This window comes from Anolis carolinensis, chromosome 3 (genome assembly GCF_035594765.1).
Source record: "Anolis carolinensis isolate JA03-04 chromosome 3, rAnoCar3.1.pri, whole genome shotgun sequence".
In the NCBI taxonomy this organism is placed as follows: Eukaryota; Metazoa; Chordata; class Lepidosauria; order Squamata; family Dactyloidae; genus Anolis; species Anolis carolinensis.
This window is the reverse complement of record NC_085843.1, coordinates 108,148,207-108,167,889: the sequence shown is the minus strand read 5'-3', so window position 1 is coordinate 108,167,889 and position 19,683 is coordinate 108,148,207. Positions and strand designations below refer to the sequence as shown.

The window sequence follows — 19,683 nt, the reverse complement described above, 5'->3', positions numbered from 1 at the left end:
TGGTTAATAACTACTGAAAAATCAATTTTCACCTTTTGAGCTTTTCTAAGACTTGTTTAGACCAATTGATTAGGTGGCCTATGCTAAGATAAAGGTCTCTTCCAACTCTATGATTCTATGAAAGTATATGCAGCATTTTTTAAAGTTTTTTTTAAAAATAATGTTCTTGCTATTCAGTATAATTCAATTTTTTTCTCATGACAACAGCTTCCTCTAGTGGAATTCCACATTTTGTGCTACAGGGTGGTTAATAAGCAGCACAGTCCAGTGTATGTTTCATTAGAAGTAGGGTTGTTGTTTTTTTTTGCTAGTACTACTTACTACAAGTAAATTTGTATATAATTCAGTCTAATAATATTTTTTAAAGATTACATTGGCAGCAAAGCTCCTAGAGCATATCTTCCAACTTTCACAGATAAAAAATGAAACCTGATCAAGCAACATCAAAGTGTTATCAAGATGGCAAAAGGCATTAATGAGGAAGAACATACAAAGCAGGAGAGGCCAGAAAAGGATAGATAACGCACAAGGCTACAGAATTCTATTGCACTGATCCATGACAGTTAAAGTGGTATCAAACCGAATTAATTCCACAGTGTGGATACATCCTCAGTCAAGGGGGAGAGGTATAGGAAAAGAAAAAGACCATATTATATCTGAATGACTCAGTCAAGAACACCACAACCTTGGATTTGCAAGCCCTCTTAATACATCTTGGAACATTTGACAGCAAATATTAACAATAATGATACTAGCTATGATAAAAACCTAGTTAGTTAATTGATATTTCAGGGCCCTTCCACACAGCTGTATAAAGTCCACATTGAGCAGGATTATATGGCAGTATGGACTCAGATAACCCAGTTCAAAGCAAATATTGTGGGTTATAAGACTGTGTGGAAGGGTCCTCAGATTGATAAAAAAGATCAGAATGTCTCACATTTTGTGTGCATTCTTTCTAATTTTGGAGATATTTTTTTCTGTCAGGAGTGACTTGAGAAAATGCAAGTTGCTTCTGGTGTGAGAGAATTGGCTGTCTGCAAGGACGTTGCCCAGGGGATGCCCAGATGTTTTACCATCCTGTGGGAGGCTTCTCTCATGTCTCTGCATGGAAAGCTGGACCTAACAGACGGGAGCTGACTCCAGTCCCTGGATTTGAACCACTGGCCTTTCACTCAGCAGTACTGCCAGCACAAGAGCTAACCCATTGCACCACCAGGGGCTCCACATTTAGAGATACATAAAAGTAAAGGTTTCCCCTTGACATTATGTCTAGCCGAGTCCGACTCTGGCGGATGGAGCTCATCTCCATTTCTAAGCTGAAGAGCTGGCATTGTAGACGCCTCCAAGGTCATGTGGCCAGCATGACTGCATGGAGAGCAGTTACTTTCCTGCCAAAGCGGTACCTATTGATCTACTCACATTTGCATGTTTTCAAATTGCTAGGTTGGCAGAAGCTGGGGCTAACAACGGGAGCTTACCCCGTCCTGCAGATTTGAACTACCAACCTTCCAGTCAGCAAATTCTGCAGCTTAGCAGTTTAACCCGCTGTGCCACCGCAGCCCTTGGAGATGCGTACATTTTGCTTATTCCAGGATAGTTTCTGTCAAAGGATTTTCATACCAGCTGCCTTGATCAGTTTACCAGTAGTTATAGGTACCAGATCCCCTATGATCTTGTAAGCTAAGTAAGGGCCCTTCCACACTGCTCCTGTATCCCAGATCTGATCCTAGGATATCTTCTTATCCCAGAATATCTGGCAATGGACTCATATATTCCAGTTTAAAGCAGATAATCTGGGATCAGATCCTGGAATATAAGGCAGTGTGGAAGGGCCCTTAGTCAGCTTAGTATTTGGGTGGAAAACCAACAGTGAAGACTGCGGCCCCTTCTACATAGCTGTGTAAAATCCAAATTGAACTGGATTATATGGCTGTGTGTTCAGATAGCAGATATTGTGGATTATTTGCCTTGATATTCTGGGTTATATGGCTGTGTGGAAAAGTCCTGGGGGATCTTCCACACAGCCATACAACCCAGAATATCAAGGAAGAAAATGCTACAAGATCTGCTTTGCACTGGGTTATCTGCTTTGCACTTCCAGACAGGCCCTATATCCCAGGATGTGATCCTAGGTTTTCTGCTTTAAACAGGATTATATGCACACCCACTGCCAGATAATCTGGGATAAACAGAAAACCTGGGATTAGATCCTGGGATATTGGGCCTGCCTGGAAGGGCCCCTTGGCACCATTCACACAGCTGAATAAAATCCTACATTTTCTACTTTGAACTGGAATACATGGCAGTGTGGACTCAGATAACCCAGTTCAAGGTAGATATTGTGGGATTTTCTGCCTTGATATTCTGGGTTATATGGCTGTGTGGAAGGGCCCTGGGTCCACACTGCCATATCTTGCAGGTCAAAGCAGAAAATGTGGAATTTTATTCAGCTGTGTAGGAGGCTCAGGGCCCTTCCACACAGCCCTATAACTCAGAATATCAAAGCAGAAAATCCCACATTATCTGAGTGTGGACTCTGATAACCCTGTTCAAAGCCGATATTGTGGAATTTTCTGCCTTGATATTCTGGGATATAGGGCTGTGTGGAAGGGCCCTCAGTCTTCGTATGAATTTGTATTCAGTGCGTATGCGCCCCCAAGCCATGCCTCCAATCTGGACCCTAACAACAGGGAACGTCTAATCTCCGCAAGAGAGAGTCTGCCGCTCTATAATTGCTAGCTCTATGTACTCCCCGGCCTTTCTTCTTCCGGTCCTCTGCTCACTACTTCCCTTGCTGGAGTTCCTGGTTATGTTTCCGAGGGAAGCGGAAGTTTTTTTGTTTTGGTAGCGCTGGGCCTTGTGGGAAGGCCGGCGTCGCCTTGCGCCCAGGCCAGCAGCCAGAGAGGGAGTGAGCGCGGAGGAGGAGGAGGAGGAGAGGCACGGGATGGCCGCGAAGGCCCCCTTCGGTCGCTGTTCCTAACGAGGCCGTGTGGCCAAGGGAGGGGTGCGTATGTCCGTGTGTGGAGAGAGAGGCTCTTGGTGTAAAACGGGGAGGGGGTGCTTGTGCCTTCCTCTTCCAGCCGAGAAGGAGTTATGTTTGCCTCTGCATTTCTCCTCTTTCAGGGGAGAGGGAGCGCGTCTCCTTGGCCTTTTGCGGTTGGGTTTGTGAATAAAGAGGAGGTAGGAGAAATGGGCAGGATTTGGGCGCTTTGTCATTAGACCATCTTCTGGATCTTTGTGTCTTGGGAGGCCCACTCGATGCCCATGGCTGCTTAAAGCTGGGCTGTTATCAGTAAAGTCATCCCTGCTCTCGCTGATACGTTTGTATTTTATTTTAGTTAACAATCTGTGGCTAATTAACTTGGCCCCCGCCCGTTTTACAGCTGTAGTCTGTCCTCCCTATTCTCCAATTCTGTATCCACGGATTCAACCATCCATGGTTTGAATGTATATATATATATATATATATAGAGAGAGAGAGAGATTAAATGTTTCCCCTTGACATTAAGTCTAGTTGTGTCCAACTCTGGGGATTGGTGCTCATCTCCATTTCTAAGCCAAAGAGCCAGTGTTGTCTATAGACACCTCTAGGGCATGTGGCCAGCATGACTGCATGGAGCACTGTTACCTTTCTGCCTGAGCGGTACCTATTAATCTACTCACATTTGCATGTTTTCGAACTGCTACGTTGGCAGAACATCAGGAACTCATCCCGCTCCCCAGATTCGAACTGCCAACCTTTCAATCTGCAAATTCAGCAACTCAGCAGTTTAACCCACTGTACCATAGTGGGCTCCAAATAATAATAATAATAACCACAACAACAACTTTATTTTTCTATCCTGCCACGATCTCCCCGCATGGACTCAGTGCGACTTACACAGGGCCAAGCCCAAAACAAATAATAAGCAAAATAAAATACATATAAAACAGCAAACTTAACCCAGGTAAAACACATTAAAAACAATAACACAATATAATAAAGGTAAAACCAATTTAAAAACAGGGTGATAACACAGAAAGACCACAACTCAGGAAAAAATGGTATAAAATGGTAGAGCAGGTCTAGCAAAGTGCAAAGTTATGTATATATAAATCCAAAAAGCAAATCTGGATTCTATCATTTTGTACACTGCCATTGTATAGCATGGGACTTGAGCATCCATAGATTTTGCAATCCACAGGGTCTCCTGAATCAAATCCCAGCAAATTATTTATTTACTTTTATACCCTGCCCTCACTCCCTCATTAAGGGACTTAGAGCATCTAACACTTCACAGAAATTCAATGCCATACGAATCTAAGACTATACAAAAACTCAAAATAAATATAAATCACAGATACAAAAAAATTAACACATCATATAAAACTGCAGTATTAATAATAATACACTTTATTTATATTCCACCCTTCTCCTCGAAGGGACTCAGAGCTGATTACAGTATATATAAATCAGAGGCAAACATTCAATACCTTAGTTATAATTACATACAATGAGACACAGCACAGACAAGGCAAAGGCTTATCTTTTCATTTTTGGCTTTGGAGGTGTTGCTCATCTCTGGCTCTGGAGAGGTGTTCTCTATTTTCAAGCCGAGGAGCCTGCATTGTTAGCTCTTGGTTGTGTATCCGGCATGATTTCTTGGAGCATCTTTTGTTACCTATTTTCTCACATTTGCATGCTAGCTTGGCAGGAGCTAGGGCTGACAGCGAGAGCTCACCCCGTCCCACGGATTCAAACTGCCAAAGTTCAGGTCAGCAACAGCAGCATAATTGTTTAGCCCATTGTGCCACCGCAGCCCCAGTACATAATACAACAATAATTCAAACCAGCTATAATTAAAACCAGCTCCATAATGTCAAAATCTTTTATCATTTAATGCACTTGCTCATTGTTTTCCCCAAAAGCTTCCCCCTCCCCCTGGAGGAAAGTGTTTATTTTTTTCTGAAGGAAAGCAGGGAAGGAGGCCAATCTGATATCCTTAGGGAGGGAGTTCCAGAGCCGAGGAGCCACTGTCGAGAAGGCTCTCTCCCTCGTACTCACCAACCGCACCTGAGACGAGAATGGGACCGAGAGCAAGGGGGCATTGTATTATTATGTCGACTGCTTTAGCTCTCTAAAATAGAGACCCATACAATAATAAAAGCAGTACAATACATAATTTAAAACCTAACAAAAGTACAAACAGAATTAAACATAAAAATATTAATAGTTAAAAGCAATAAAACCATTAAACAGATCTATTAAAATATTGAAAACACAACATCCCTTGGTTTGGTCCTAAAAGCTTTTTTTGTAATTGTAGTCGATGCTTTTGAAGTTCTGTTTCTTAAAAACCCAACAGTAGCTCCTGCAAGGTCTTTGTTTTGAGGTGGGATCAAAGTTTGCACTTGACTCCCTATTGCTGCTTTCCGGCAAAAGGGGAGTTCAGGATATCCTTTGCCCAGAGGAAAGAAGCCCTGAAGGCTGAGGCCACTGAGATCCTCTCATACAGAAGGATTTTCATGGCCCCTTCTACACTGCTGTATAAAATCCAGATTATCTGCTTTGAACTGAATTATATGGCAGTGTATACTCATAATCCAGTTCAAAGCAGATAATGTGAACTATTGAATTTGATAATCTGGATTATATGGCAGTTTAGAAGAGGCCTCACTCCTTTGCATCAAAGCTACTGCAAATTTCTTTCTGGGTGCTTCTGAGAGTTTTTGTTCTCGGAAGCACATTTTCTGAAGTCTTGGTTCTAAAAAGCACTTACTTTATTCAGATAGGTGTCAAAGGACATACCATTTTGTTTTGGTCTTAATGAAGCAAACAAATTATGGATAAATGTTACCTATAATAAAGAATTCGTTATTACTATTATCAGTATCAGCATCATATTTTCATCTATTAAATTATGCAGTGTTGGGAACTTGGGGAAGTAGTAGTGCTGTGATGTTTTTATCATTTGTTTGACATTTTTCACTTTTAAGTGAAATCTATAGTAAAGAATTTTGTTATGTAGAATGTTTGCTGTCATTATGGCTGTCTTTTATGTATGAAATTATGTGTTTTTATATTTGTATCAGATATAAAGTGCTTTAAATATGATATTTATGGGATTTCTTTTTAACATACTTGTATAATTTATAAGTTTGTTTTGCTGAGCTTGTAATTCTGCATGCTATTATACTCAGGAAGAGGAAAAAATACAAACTTAATGAGTTTGTAGTGCAAATATATTTCGAACGTGGTATAAATGTCAATTTTGTTCCCATTCCAAAGTTGTCACCCATTTGTCTTCACCTAAGCATGAACTTCAGTGAGAACAGTAGGAAACATATTGTGACTAAATATGCTAAGTTTTGTCAGGATGTTTGTTTCATAAACCGTTTCAGTTAATTTGGGTAACTGTGTTTACTGGCAATAATGTTGAGAAATATCTTTTTCTTTGATCTAATAAACAAGACACTAACTCATCTATTTCAATTCTCCACAGAATATTTTTCCCGGCTTTTACAAATGTTGAAATTCTTGCAAGATTGTGATAATTCAAATAATTGTGTTGAAGCAGTGTGCTCTCAGAAGACTGTTGCCCCCCTCCCCCAAATCTTGAGTTTCCCTTTTGCAAATAACACTCTTAGTACTCCTTGCATACTTTTACAGTTGCTGTGCAAAGATAATTCATATTGCCTTCAATTAGAGAACACAAGAACAGCACAATTAAGAAAGGGAATCCTATTTAATGGATTCACATATAATGATAACATTTAACAGGCCCTAAAAGATAGAGAACTTACAGTCTTTAAAAGCTGCTTTTGAGATATAGTTAAAATGGTAATTTATTCAAACAGAGGAACAGTTTTCTACCCATGTCTACAAAATAGATAAGCCTATAAAATAGTTAAGCCTGTTCTTGCTAGAATCATAATTTTTTGTAGCCATGGCGGCTGCTACAATAGTTCATGATACTTCCGAAGCTGTAGAGCTCTGTGCTCCATATGGGCTATTCCTCAAGCCCATTACAAAAATGACAATCAGTGTGGCCCTTCCACAGTTAAAGCAACCAGGAAAGTCCATTTCCAATTGGGAAGTGATGGAAAGACTGAAAGGAATGGTGCAAACACATCAGTTCTCAACTTTACGGATTTCCAAAAGCACCATGGATTTCATCCGCTTTGAAGGAGAAGTGGAAAATAAGGGTCTGGTTAAATCCTTCCTTACATGTCTAGATGGCAAAACTATAAAGCTAAGTGGTTTTTCAGACATTCTCAAAGTTCGTGCTGCAGAATACAAAATTGATTTTCCTACTCGACATGACTGGGATTCCTTTTTTCGTGATGCAAAAGATATGAATGAAACGCTGCCAGGGGAAAGACCGGACACTATTCATTTGGAAGGTTTGCCTTGTAAATGGTTTGCACCGAAAGACTCTGGATCAGAAAAACCAAATGAAGAAGTTCTTATTAAAGTGTTTAACAAATTTGGGGAAATTCGTAATGTGGACATTCCCATGTTGGATCCATACAGGGAAGAAATGACTGGAAGAAACTTCCATACATTCAGTTTTGGAGGCCATTTGAATTTTGAAGCTTATGTTCAATATGAGGAATATGCAGGCTTTATCAAGGCTATGAATGCTTTGCGTGGGATGAAGCTAATGTACAAAGGTGAAGATGGCAAAGCAGTGGCTTGCAACATAAAGGTGAAGTATCTGAGCTTTTCCTGGTATATATTTTTAGAGAATGTTAGATTTTTTTTGTATATTTGAAACAACTGGTTGCAATTTTAGACTTGTGCAGTGTTCTCTGCTTTCACAAACTGAATTCACGGTTCAGTGAGTTGGGGAGACGAGAAACAGTAGCAGTATCAGCTTTATTTTATGTTTTCACAAATGATTCCCAAGTTTGCAAAAGCTTTTCTTATTTTTTCATAATGGTGGAACTCATGGTTGTTCAATGAGACTGAACAGGACACAGAAAGGAAGGTAAATTTAATCTCTTATGAAGGCTAAATTACATAGCAACCACGAAATGTAAAGATGGATACTTAATTGAGTGGCTTTAAAAGGGACATATTGTGTATATACCCATGTGTAAGTCAACATGTATAAGTTGAGGCAAGTTTTTTGGGTTGATTTTTGACCAAAATTTCTAGACTTATACATGAGTATATGTGATGTATATATTTATGGAGGATAAGGCTGTCACTGACTACTCATCAAAAGAGTTATGTATCATCTCCAGTACCAGTAGATCTGAGTATCATTTGTTAGACAATGTGAAGTGTTAGGTGCAGATGCAGTGAAAGCCTTCTGGTGGACTTCTGTAGGCTACTGAACAAAATACTTAACTAGGTGGGCTTCTGCTTGGTAGTTTTTGTATCAGTGTAACTTCTTACATTCTTAAAGATTACTGTATGAAACACTATAGTGTGACCTGCTCATCAACAGATTCTATGTCCACTTCCGCTTCAAAAACATACATGTTTATGGGCCTGTTGATCTTTTAAGTGTAGTTCTGCAATAGACTGCTGGTTCTAGCACAATGAAAATATAGAGTTGGGCAGTTGTTCACAGTTTCAGCTTTCCATGTTGGTTGCCTTGGAACGTATCCCCTCCACATATGGGGTATGGGTGGGGGTAGAGATTTAGAGTGTACAGTTTATAACAGGGATTCTCAAAGTTTCTAAGCCAAGGGCCTGTTCATAGTACCTCAGACAGTTGGGGAGCTGGACTATTGTTTGAAAAAAAAAACATGAACAAATTCCTATGCACACTAAACGTATCTTATTTCTAGTACAAATAGACATTAAAGAACAGTACAATATTTAAAATGAAGAGCAATTTTAACCAACATAAACATAACAATATTGTAATGGGAAATTTGGGCCTGCTTTTGGCTGATGAGATAGTCAGATTAATTAGGATTGTTGTTGTGTGCCTTCAAGTTGTTTCAGACAGGGAAGAAAGTCCAAATCTAAGGTTTAGGGTGGGAGCCAGGTAAATGACCTTGAAGGGTCACATTCTGGCCTTAATTTGGAGACCCCTGGTCTATAAAGATAGATACAAGGGTTTTTTTTTTTTCTTTTAAAGAAAAAATCATGACAGGAATTCAGTATGAGATTTGTGACTAAGCGGATTTAATATTTCTGGGTAACAGAATTGAACAATTTTGCAGTGTTTGTATTCATTCTGCATGATGTTATTGTATAGAGGAGCCAACAAAGTGGCTAATGGACGTCAGTACACATTGGACACTCTTAAGTATCCATTTGAACAATAGGCGGGGGTTATTAATTAGTAAGCTCCAATGTATTTGAAGTCTCCAATGCATGCTAGGACACTCTTGCCAGTGCCCTGATATGTATCTTCACAATTCACTAGGAAGGTTCTGTAACACCTCTGCCACATAGCCGTTTTTAATTCCAACTATGATATAGAATTGCAGTCCACATTTGTAACATGCTCATTCTTTTCTACATGTAAGCCTTGAACACATACACTGGCATTTCCTCCTGCACTTGAAATCACTTCTTTCATTTGTTTAACCACTCTTCTTGTGAGGAAGTGATCAGGAATCATTAACATACTGTTCATTCATGATAAGTCAAGATTGCTTCTGACATATATCAGATGAATGCTTTCACAAGAATTAAAAGAAGCTGAGCCCATATAATTACCTTAGCTTTTGGTCATGTGAAAAGAACACCATGCTTATCTGGATCTCAGAATATATTATAGACGCATGTTCCATTTTCTGCAGTCTTTTGAGATTTTAGTTCCATTTTCTGTTGGCCTTTGAAGAGATGCAAGAGAGCCAACTATCAATAAGAACTACTCAATAAGAGGATTTTATCTCAGTTGTTGGCTTCTCATTAATTGACACTTCATTCTCTGTGAACTGCATTCAGTTGAGCTTGCTCAAAGGCAGGTGTGCCTAAGGTAGTAGACAGGCTGTTTTGAAGGCTATTTTTACATTTATGAATTTTCTTTCAACGTGCAATAGAGCTCCTGCTCATGTGCCCACCACTGAGATATATTATGATCATGAGCACAGCAGGCAGTGTTTTTCTCATGTTCCCATCCATGTGGAATTTTCATCTGAAGAAAGTAATCCTGGTTCCTGTAGTGGAAAAAAAACTGGTGTGTTTCACTTTACTTTTTTATGGTTTCTGGGTATGTTGTCTTTATATGTATAGGGACATTTACATTTTTGCTTTCAACTTTAATATTTTCATGCTGATGTTCTGGTTGATTTCTTTATTTAATATGTTACATAACGTTCATGATTCTGTTTTGCAATCAATCTTGAGAAGATGTTTTGAAATGTAAACAAATGTGTAGATGGAGAAATTCTGAAATATTTTTGATAATAAAATGAGAGATGTATTACAGAAATGCACACATGTGGCATCCTGAAACCACAGATAATAGTAAACCTTGTATGTTGATTTGAGTCAAAAGGATATAATAGAATTGCCTAAAACCTAGTTGGGGGGCGGGGGGAACAAACATTTACAAGGGGAAATTTTTTGTAATGTAAGAAAGAGGAACCATACTTATTGGATCCATGGATAAGGGAGTCCTACTGTATAATATAACACTTAGAACCTTTGAAAAATTCATAAAATCCTTCCGTGGGGCCAGGCACTTGCATGGGAGAGAAAGAAGATTTATTTATTTCGTGCCAAAAGCATTGCACAATAAAATACATTTTCAAATGATGAAATAAAGGAAATCACAAGCAACTAAATAGTTTTAGACCAAAAGCGGGCAACAGCAACCGCATTGTCCGTAGCTTTAAACAACAACTCCTCCGTACATGAGGCAGGACATTGTGGGCAAGCATACATATGTGGAGTTGTTTGTTCTGCTCCAACGTCACACAAGGTGGAGGATTCCTCCAGGTAGTGCCACCTTGCCAAGTTGTCTTTAGATCTGCCCACTCTACTCCTGAGTCTGTTCAGGGACTTCCAAGTTGCCCATTCTTGGTTTGCCCTTGGAGGAGGACCCTCATGGGGGCCATCCAGTTAGAATTGCCAGGTTTAGCTGCCCAGGGGGACATTCTTGCTGTGAGAAAGATGATGAAAAAGCTAGCTGTTGAAAGCAACATAGGTGTCCCAACAATTCTCAGGTTTTTAATCTTCAACCATCTAATTCATGAGTTGATTTAATGGATAGATCCAGGGTGGTATAGTGATTTGAGTGTTGGACAGGAGCCACACCATGTCCAGGGTTCGAATCCATGTTCAACCATGGATACCCAGTTCATAATCTTTCAGTCTCAGATGAAGGCTAAGGCAAATCCTCTCTGAACAAATCTTGCCAAGAAAGCCCCATGATACATTCAGCTTACAGGTGTTGGAAACAAAAGACACACAAAACCAATACATTTAATAAAATCATAGTTTAACATATTAGCAGAATTTTTTTCTTTTGTCTTTAAAAGGTTTCATTTGATTCAACAAAGCATCTGAGCGATGCTTCAATTAGGAAACGTCAGCTTGAAAGGCAAAAGCTTCAAGAGCTTGAAAAACAAAGAGAAGAGCAAAAACGTAAAGAAAAAGAAGCAGAGGAAAGGCAAAAAGAGGAGGAAAGGTACCTTTCATTCTTTTCATGTATGATTACAAACTCCAGGCATTTCTATACTTGAATTTGCTAGGGGGGTTTTTTTGGTATGTTTTGGGCAATTTTTTAAACTTTCAAGATCTGTTGAATATTTTAAATTAATGTATACATCTGAACATTATGATAAAACTGTTAGTAAGGAATCAAGCATTGGCCAAAATGTGAGCATAATGGTTGGAAATTTTATACCATTGGATTTTGATTCTGATAGTAAAATAAATTAAGAAAATACAACAATTTATGGAGAAAGCTTTTATACATACCACTAATAAAACCTGTTCTTTTGAAATCAATTTGATATTGCATTAGTGAGGTTTGCAATGCAGTTTGAATAAATCCTGAGCTAACAGTAACACATAATCTGTGGTGGAGTTGTTTGTATTTTTGGAATTTTATTTCATAAGTGGAGTGAAAATTGCCACCTCAGGCATTTTGTAAATTTCTTGGGTCATTGATTTATAAAAGAGTTAGGCTAGTGTATAATGAACTACGAATGTTTATCTGCTGTTGAGATTTTGTGGAGAGAAATGATTTGTACATTTCTAATCATTCAGTTAAATTCAGAAGCTAGACCTCTAGTGATTGATTTCATTTTCTTCTTTAGAAAACAAAAAGAACTTGAGGAATTAGAAAGAGAGAAAAAGAGAGAAGAAAAATTGAGGAAAAGAGAGCAAAAACAAAAGGATCGTGAAATTCGTAGAAACAAAAAAAGACTTGAAAAAATACAAGCTGAAGAGCAAAGAAGACTGCAAGAAAAAATAAAACTTGAAGAGAGGAAGCTTCTTTTAGCTCAAAGAAATCTTCAGTCCATTCGACTAATTGCCGAACTGCTGAGCAGAGCAAAGGTAACTTAACTTGAGGGGCCTGTTTCCAATAGAATATACCATATATACTTGGGTATAAGCCAACCATAATATAAGGCAAGGCACCTAATTTTACCATAAAAAACTGGGGAAACTTACGGACTTGAGTATAAGCCGTGGGTGGAAAATGCAGCAGCTACTGGTAAATTTCAAAATGAAAATAGATCCCAATGAAATTATATTGAGGCACCAGTAGTTTAAAGGTTTTTGAATATTTACCGTATTTCAAAGAAAAACAGTAAACTAGCTCTGTAAGTGGAAAAGTAGGGTCAACAAAAACAATATGGTATTAACTTAATAATAATAATAATCTTCATTTGTATCCCTCCCTATTTATCTCCCCGTGTGGACTCAGGACAGCTTCCAACATAGTAACAGGCAAACATTCAATGCCTACATAAACAATGCAGAGCTAGATATAGATCTATAATTATATATACTAATTTCACATATGCATTTCCCCTGAAATGTTTGCAAATATATATATATATATATACATTTCCCTCCTGCAATATTTGCAAGCCCTATATGTTTGTTTGTATCTATCTAGAAATCTATATGTGTGTGTGTGTGTGTGCATTTCCCCTACAATATTTGCAAGACCTATATATCTATATTCATATATATCTATCTAAACATCTCTCTATATATAGATAACTATATCTGTATAGGATTTGCAAAGACTTGCAATCATGTGAGGCAAAAATTCATATATAACATAATGTATACACATAGATACAGATATACAGGTACATGGAAATCTCTATATGTATATAGGATTTGCAAAGACTTGCAAACACATGAGGGGGAAATCATATATAAAATTTATTTAGATAGATAGATACAAATATAAGGGTACATTGGGATTGCAAAGGCTTGCAGGGAGAAATGCCTATTTGTAGCAGAGATTAACAAATATTTCAGGGAAAATGCTTTTATACAATTAATGGGTATATATATATATATATATTCTTCTTCCTGACTTGCAAGGGCTTCTTTCTCTTTTCAAAACATTCCCTTGGTTAAGAGCTAGGGAGGCTTTGGAAAAGTAAACACTGATAAGGGAGGGTAAGATGAGAGATAAATATATCATATATTGCAAGTAACTGCCTCCAGTTTCCGCTGCCAGGCTTGACCCGATTATAAGCCGGGGGAGGCTTTTTCAGCTCATAAAAAGGGCTGAAAAACTTGGCTTATCTTCGAGTATATATGGTAGTAATTTTTAAAACTGTAAGTAGAAAATTATGATTTGTGAAATAGTTTGAAAAAATGCATACCAACTGATATTTTTGACACTTTGTTGGATATCCTGTACCATGCATAAATCTACACATGCACAGTGAACAGCAACATTACACAATAGGATGTGTGTCTGTTTCTACATAGGACAAAAATGTCTGCTTTCAGGGGCAGTTATTCTCTTCAGTAGTTATATAATTTGCCAGCTCAGTTCATGTTGTTTTAGAATTCATCAATAGCACTATGGCTGGAGAAACCAGAATTTGTTTCAGTTATCTAGTGCTCTAATGCCTGAACTGGTACAAAATGCATCTATAGCATAATTTAAAGTGCTGATATTAAACTTCAAAGCCATGAGAGTCCATATTATTTGAAGGACTACATCAATATCTGCTAACTTGCCTGCACTCTGTATTGTATTATACTGTACGTATTGTAGCCCTGGTGCCAGCTTGTAAAATCAATTACTCTGGTCAGTTCAGTGTTCCTCCACTTTGAGCTCCATTAATATCTGTCATTTTCCATTACAGATTAACTGTAAAGTTAAATATGCTTGAGGTATAAGAACTGAATTAGAACCACGTGAAAGAAGCTGTTTGATTTTAATTGTTGATATTTCTCTGTTTTTATAATCTTACAATATTTTGTGGTTTAAAATTTCAGTTTAAAACTTTTTAAAATGGATTTGGTTTCAGCTTGGACATGTTTCTGGGCTAACAATCCAGCCAGCCTTTCTGTTTGACAAGAAATATGTGTTTAACCAATTAGTTAAATTCAACCTTGGGCTCTGATCTGTAGAAAATAAATGAACATCTATGGCTGAGACTGATGACAAAGAGCCTGGAGCATGAAGGCTTTCCACCTCTTTGCAACACTGTTGCCTTAGTTTCTCCAACAAGCCATTGGTGCCTGACACTGGCACATTTATGGAGCAATCCATGGCCTACTTGCAGCCTTTGGAGCATGTTCAAGTATGCAGAAGCTCAATATTAGCTATAAATTGCATGTTTTGGTTTGTTTTGAGGAAGATTTCATGTATAGCTTTGCCGTACTTAGCATCCTAGCTCTCTGCTTCACCAGTTTTTTTAGACTTCTTTAGCAGCGGTCCTGACTTCTGAGACTGATTGTTATGGTGACCTGCCATGAGCTTTTTTCACAGGAACTATTGAATGAGAAACACAGGCCAACACACATTTTGGTGCCTCTAATGTTAGCCCTTCTGGGTATATTTGACCTGCTGATTCCAAAAATGATATCAGTTTCCCCCTATCAACTCCAGCTTTTGAGGTAGAGAACAAATGCCATCTACCAGTCTTCATCTGCTTGCCCATAGAAAACCATGATAACCTTTATCTAAGAAACTAGAACTGATGCAGTCTATCTAATGCAATTTTCTGAATCAGCACCACAAATACCATAATAAAATAACTTGATGTACATTGTACAATAAAATTAAATCCTTTCCCAAGCACATATCACAAAACAAAACACCCATCCCTCCACAATCCTACCACTACCGCACAGCCCCCAATGCCACATCAGTGTGAAACCATGGTGTTCAGTATAGTTACAGCTCCAGGATAAAAGCTGTCTCTCAGTCTGTTTGTCCTTGCCTTTGCTACCCTGTACTGTCTGCCAGATGGTAATACAGTAGAGTCTCACTTATCCAACACTCGCTTATCCAACATTCTGGATTATCCAACGCATTTTTGTAGTCAATGTTTTCAATACATCGTGATATTTTGGTGCTAAATTTGTAAATACAGGAATTACAACACAGCATTACTGTGTATTGAACTACTTTTTCTGTTAAATTTGTTGTATAACATGATGTTTTGGTGCTTAATTTATAAAATCATAATCTAATTTGATGTTTAATAGGCTTTTCCTTAATCTCTCCTTATTATCCAACATATTCGCTTATCCAATGTTCTGCCGGCCCGTTTACGTTGGATAAGAGAGACTCTACTGTAATTCAAAAAGGGAATATGCTGGATGAGATGGATCCCCAAGAATGCTCTTGTTACGCCCTAGGCAGCTGGAGCATCGAAAACCCAACACAAAGACCAATAACAATATATCTTTATTAAAGCAAGTAAAGTTCCAAAAGAAAATAAGCAGCAAAGTTGTAGAAGCAATTGACCTTTCAGAAAAGATCAAAGTTAGTCCAATAAGTAAAAGTCTTATGTCCAGTATTAGAGTTCAAAATCCAGAAACCAAAACACACTCAAACTCCGCCTGAGTTTTGAGTGGAGAAAAGAGCAAGAAGCAAGAAGAGTTCTCTTGAATAAATGTCCAAAAACAGGGTTTCAGGGCAAGGCAGGAACTAGATGTTCTGGAGCTGAAATGCAGTCCAAACTTGGCAAGGAGGTAGACCGGCGCCCGGTCTACTCAAGAGTAAGTGCACCGTCAGGCTGCCTGGAAATCCAGGAGCTGGAGACGATGATGTTTCTCAGTGAGATGTAAAGTTGTCACCACAAAGGCAAGTTCTCAACACAACACTTTTATTGAAGTTCATAAGCTCCCCCAAACCAGGTGCCTAACTCCCTAAAACTTTCCAAGAGCTTGTTACAGTTATTACACCAGGTGTCTAACTCCTCAATTCTTCTCAAGAGAACTGGGCTTAACCATAGTCACCACGCTCCGCTAATCTGGCGCTTCTCCGGAGGCTCTGTCTGTTTGATCTGTCTGAATATACAAATGCCCTACGATCAAACGCCAAGTTTTTTGGAGAATCTGGGAGAGCCGGCATTGTTTCAAGGGCATTCTTAATTGGCTCTAGCTTGGAAATGTCAACATGAGGCATCTGGAAGGGTGTCGAAACTTGCTGACTTGGGAGAAAACCCAAATCTTCTTCATCCTGGTCAGGAAATGGCACAGGGTCCAGGGCCAAAGGTGCCCTAGGCATCACAGCTCTGAGTTTTCTTAAGGCTATGGGACCTATAAAGGTCTTCCAGAGAGGGGAGAGGGCAACCAGTGATTTTCTGTGCAGAAGTGGTGACCCTTTGGAGTGCCTTCCTATCTACCACTGTGCAGTTACGCAAACTACGCACAGATGCAGAAGGTTAGGACACTCTCCATAGCACAGAAGTAGAAAATCACCAGCAGTTTTTCATTTTGTTGTTGGTTCCTTAGAAGTCTCAGGTAGTACAGTCTCTGCTGGGCCCTCTTAACCAACACTGCCATATGGATGCCCCAGGTCAGATCCTCCTTAACAGTGACATCCAGGAACTTAAAACTGGCCACCCTCTCTACTTGGTCCTTATTTATGACTAAGGGCTGGATTTCTGGTATGTTCTTTCTGTAATCCATGGGGTTCCTTGGTCTTATTGATGTTAAGAAACAGATGATTGTCCCTGCACCATGAGAGCAGCCAATGCACCTCATCCCGATAAGCAGACTCATCCCCTTCAGATACAAGCCTCACAATGGTTGTATCATCAGTGGATTTGCTAATGATATTGTTATGGTGGACGGGGATGAAATCATATGTGTACAAAGTGTAAAGCAGAGGACTCAAGAGCCCTATGGCATCCCAGTGTTGAGAGTGAGAGCTGAAGAGGTATGATTACCTAATCTAACCCTCTGGGAACATCCAAACAAAAAGTCCATCCAGGAACAGATTGAATATGACAATCCAAGATCCATGAGTTTAAACACCAATATGTGTTGGAGGATTGTTTTAAACGTGGAACTTAAGTCTGCAAAAAGCATCTTCACATAGTTCTCCCATAGTTCCAGGTGAGTGAGAGCAGTGAAGTGTGATGGTTATGATGTTCTCTGTTGATCTGTTGACTCTATATGCAAACTGATGGGAGTGAGTGCCACAGATCTGATACCACAGAAACAGGCCTAAAAACCAAGACATCAAGGAAAAAATGCTTTATTTGGGTTGTGTAATCAAGGAATCTCTCTCTCTCTCTCCCCTATAGACTATCTTTATGAATTTTTCTTCTTTTCAGCAATTCTTTATGTATGAAAGTCTTTGTTACAGAGAAAATGTTTTTCATATAAAGACAGGAATTAAGTTATATTTTCTTTCTCTTAGGCAATAAAACTTTTGGAACAGGAGCACAGTGAAGAAAAAGTCCGCATTCAGCAATTAGAAGATAGGAGGAAACTGCAGGAAGCTGAACTCCGAAGAGTAGAGGAAGAAAAAGAGAGAGCTCTTGGACTGCAGAGGAAAGAGAGGGAGTTGCGTGAGAAACTATTAAGTAATCTTCTGAACAAGAAAATAGAAACAATACATCTTAAAAAGACTTTACCTAGTACCCCTTTGAAAACCCTTCCATGTGTTCCTCAGTCTTTCAAACCTACCTCAGTTCCTCCCATTTTGGCTAAACCAGTGTTGATGTCTCAGAGCACCATAGCAGCTAATGAAGATCTGGATTCTCAGCCCAAGTATTTAAATGGGAGCCTTCATGAAAAAGTTCTTCTCAAAGACCCTAAGGTTAATATCAGTGACAGAGAAACAGTTTTTGATGAAAGTGCTACATGTGTCCTTACATGTATAACACCAAATCAGCAGCATAGGAGTTCATCAGATCATGAGCTGAATATCTACAAAAAGGACCTCATACCAGAACAAGACAAGTGTAACATAGAACCCAGCAAGGGAAGGAGTCACTTGTACAGAGACACACAGAACCATCACAGCAAAGACAAAACAGAAAAAAGTAGGCATAGAAGAGACTTGAGTAGTGAGGATGAAAAATTCAGAAAAGAAAGGCGCCTCCATAAAAAATGCTCCACAAAAAATAGCAGTCCTCACCAGAGAGGTTCAAGTCGAGAACATGCACAATATCAACGCTCCTCTAGTAGAAACAGAGAGCAGGATAAAAGAGGACGTAGCCATGGCCACAAAAGTGTGGGTAAGAAACAAAAATACCGGAAGAGATCTTTGAGCCACCAGAGAAGCACTTGGAGTAGGTAATAGAGGACTTTATTTTTTGCAAGGGCTATCCCAGAGATAACTGGACTAAATTCTTCCTCTTTCTAGCCTGGAAGGGAAAAAACCTAATTGAAAAATTTACTAGAATATAGTTTATGGAGTCAAAAAACCAACAACATAATTGACATGCTTTTCAGATTTTTTTTTTACTTTTTAAACTGTCAACTCTGTTGACATCCTTACAACCTGGTGGCTCTTATCCATTCATTCTCGTTGATAACTAGCCCTCATTAGGCATTCAGCATTTCATTTTTTTTAAATCTTCCATTAGATTCTTTTAACAATCACAGCAATCTTTCCTAAGACATAGACTATCATGTCTGTCTGTGATAGGAAATATAAACTTGACCTGGAGCTGCGCACTTGATTCATAGAACTCAGTAATTCCATGCAAGATTTATTGTTATCTCAGTTGGTGCTAGATGCAACCATATTTTTATACAGTGGTGTGTTGCTGCCTTTGCTATTTTTGACAGCAGCATACTTAATAGATTGTTGCAGGGCCTGGATGGCCATGGTGTTTGCAATTTTACTTGTTTATGTTTTGTTTCCAAATAAAGATGCCAGTTTTGGATGCCTTGAGAAAATTGTCATAGAGGCTGCTGTTGCATTAATATATGATGTAATTTGCTCAAAATGTTAGCTATTGTCTACATGCAATTTCGCAACAACTCTATTTTGAAAGATGAATCTTCCGGTTAAATTATTTTTATGTACAATATTTAGATTGTACTTTTCTCTTTTTATGACATCTTTGCTTTTAGAAATGAGTCTCAGGAATTTCTTCAAAATACTACTGCAGTGTAAAACCAGCTTTTTAAATCTGATGGTAAAACCATAGAAGCCATTGCCAGTGAACTCCAACTTCTGTGTGATGTTTAGGTACATTAAAATATATACATATGCATCATTAAATCAGATTTCCTTTCTGTTTGTTTGAAGAATTGGGTATTGCGTAATATTATTCCATATTATTCCATCTTACAATATATCTTATAATTGCTTTACAAGAAGA

The 19,683-nt window shown here is 38.6% G+C and overlaps 1 protein-coding gene across 1 annotated transcript; it reads left to right on the top strand.

Annotated features, from left to right (window-relative positions):
• Window positions 1-2,812: 2,812 nt before the first annotated feature.
• akap17a (A-kinase anchoring protein 17A) lies at window positions 2,813-19,583 on the top strand. The gene is made up of 5 exons (XM_003218820.4): window positions 2,813-3,007; window positions 6,486-7,691; window positions 11,437-11,585; window positions 12,220-12,460; window positions 17,766-19,583. The coding sequence occupies exons 2-5, from the start codon at window positions 6,930-6,932 to the stop codon at window positions 18,648-18,650; spliced, it is 2,037 nt and encodes a 678-aa protein (XP_003218868.2). The 5' UTR covers window positions 2,813-3,007; window positions 6,486-6,929; the 3' UTR covers window positions 18,651-19,583.
• Window positions 19,584-19,683: the final 100 nt, after the last annotated feature.

Bases quoted from the DNA above. Each gene is read 5' to 3' on its own strand.
- akap17a (XM_003218820.4), top strand. From the start codon at position 6,930: ATGGCGGCTGCTACAATAGTTCATGATACTTCCGAAGCTGTAGAGCTC. The intron at 11,586-12,219 runs GTACCTTTCATT...TTTCTTCTTTAG, and splicing joins AGGCAAAAAGAGGAGGAAAG to AAAACAAAAAGAACTTGAGG. The intron at 12,461-17,765 runs GTAACTTAACTT...TCTTTCTCTTAG, and splicing joins AACTGCTGAGCAGAGCAAAG to GCAATAAAACTTTTGGAACA.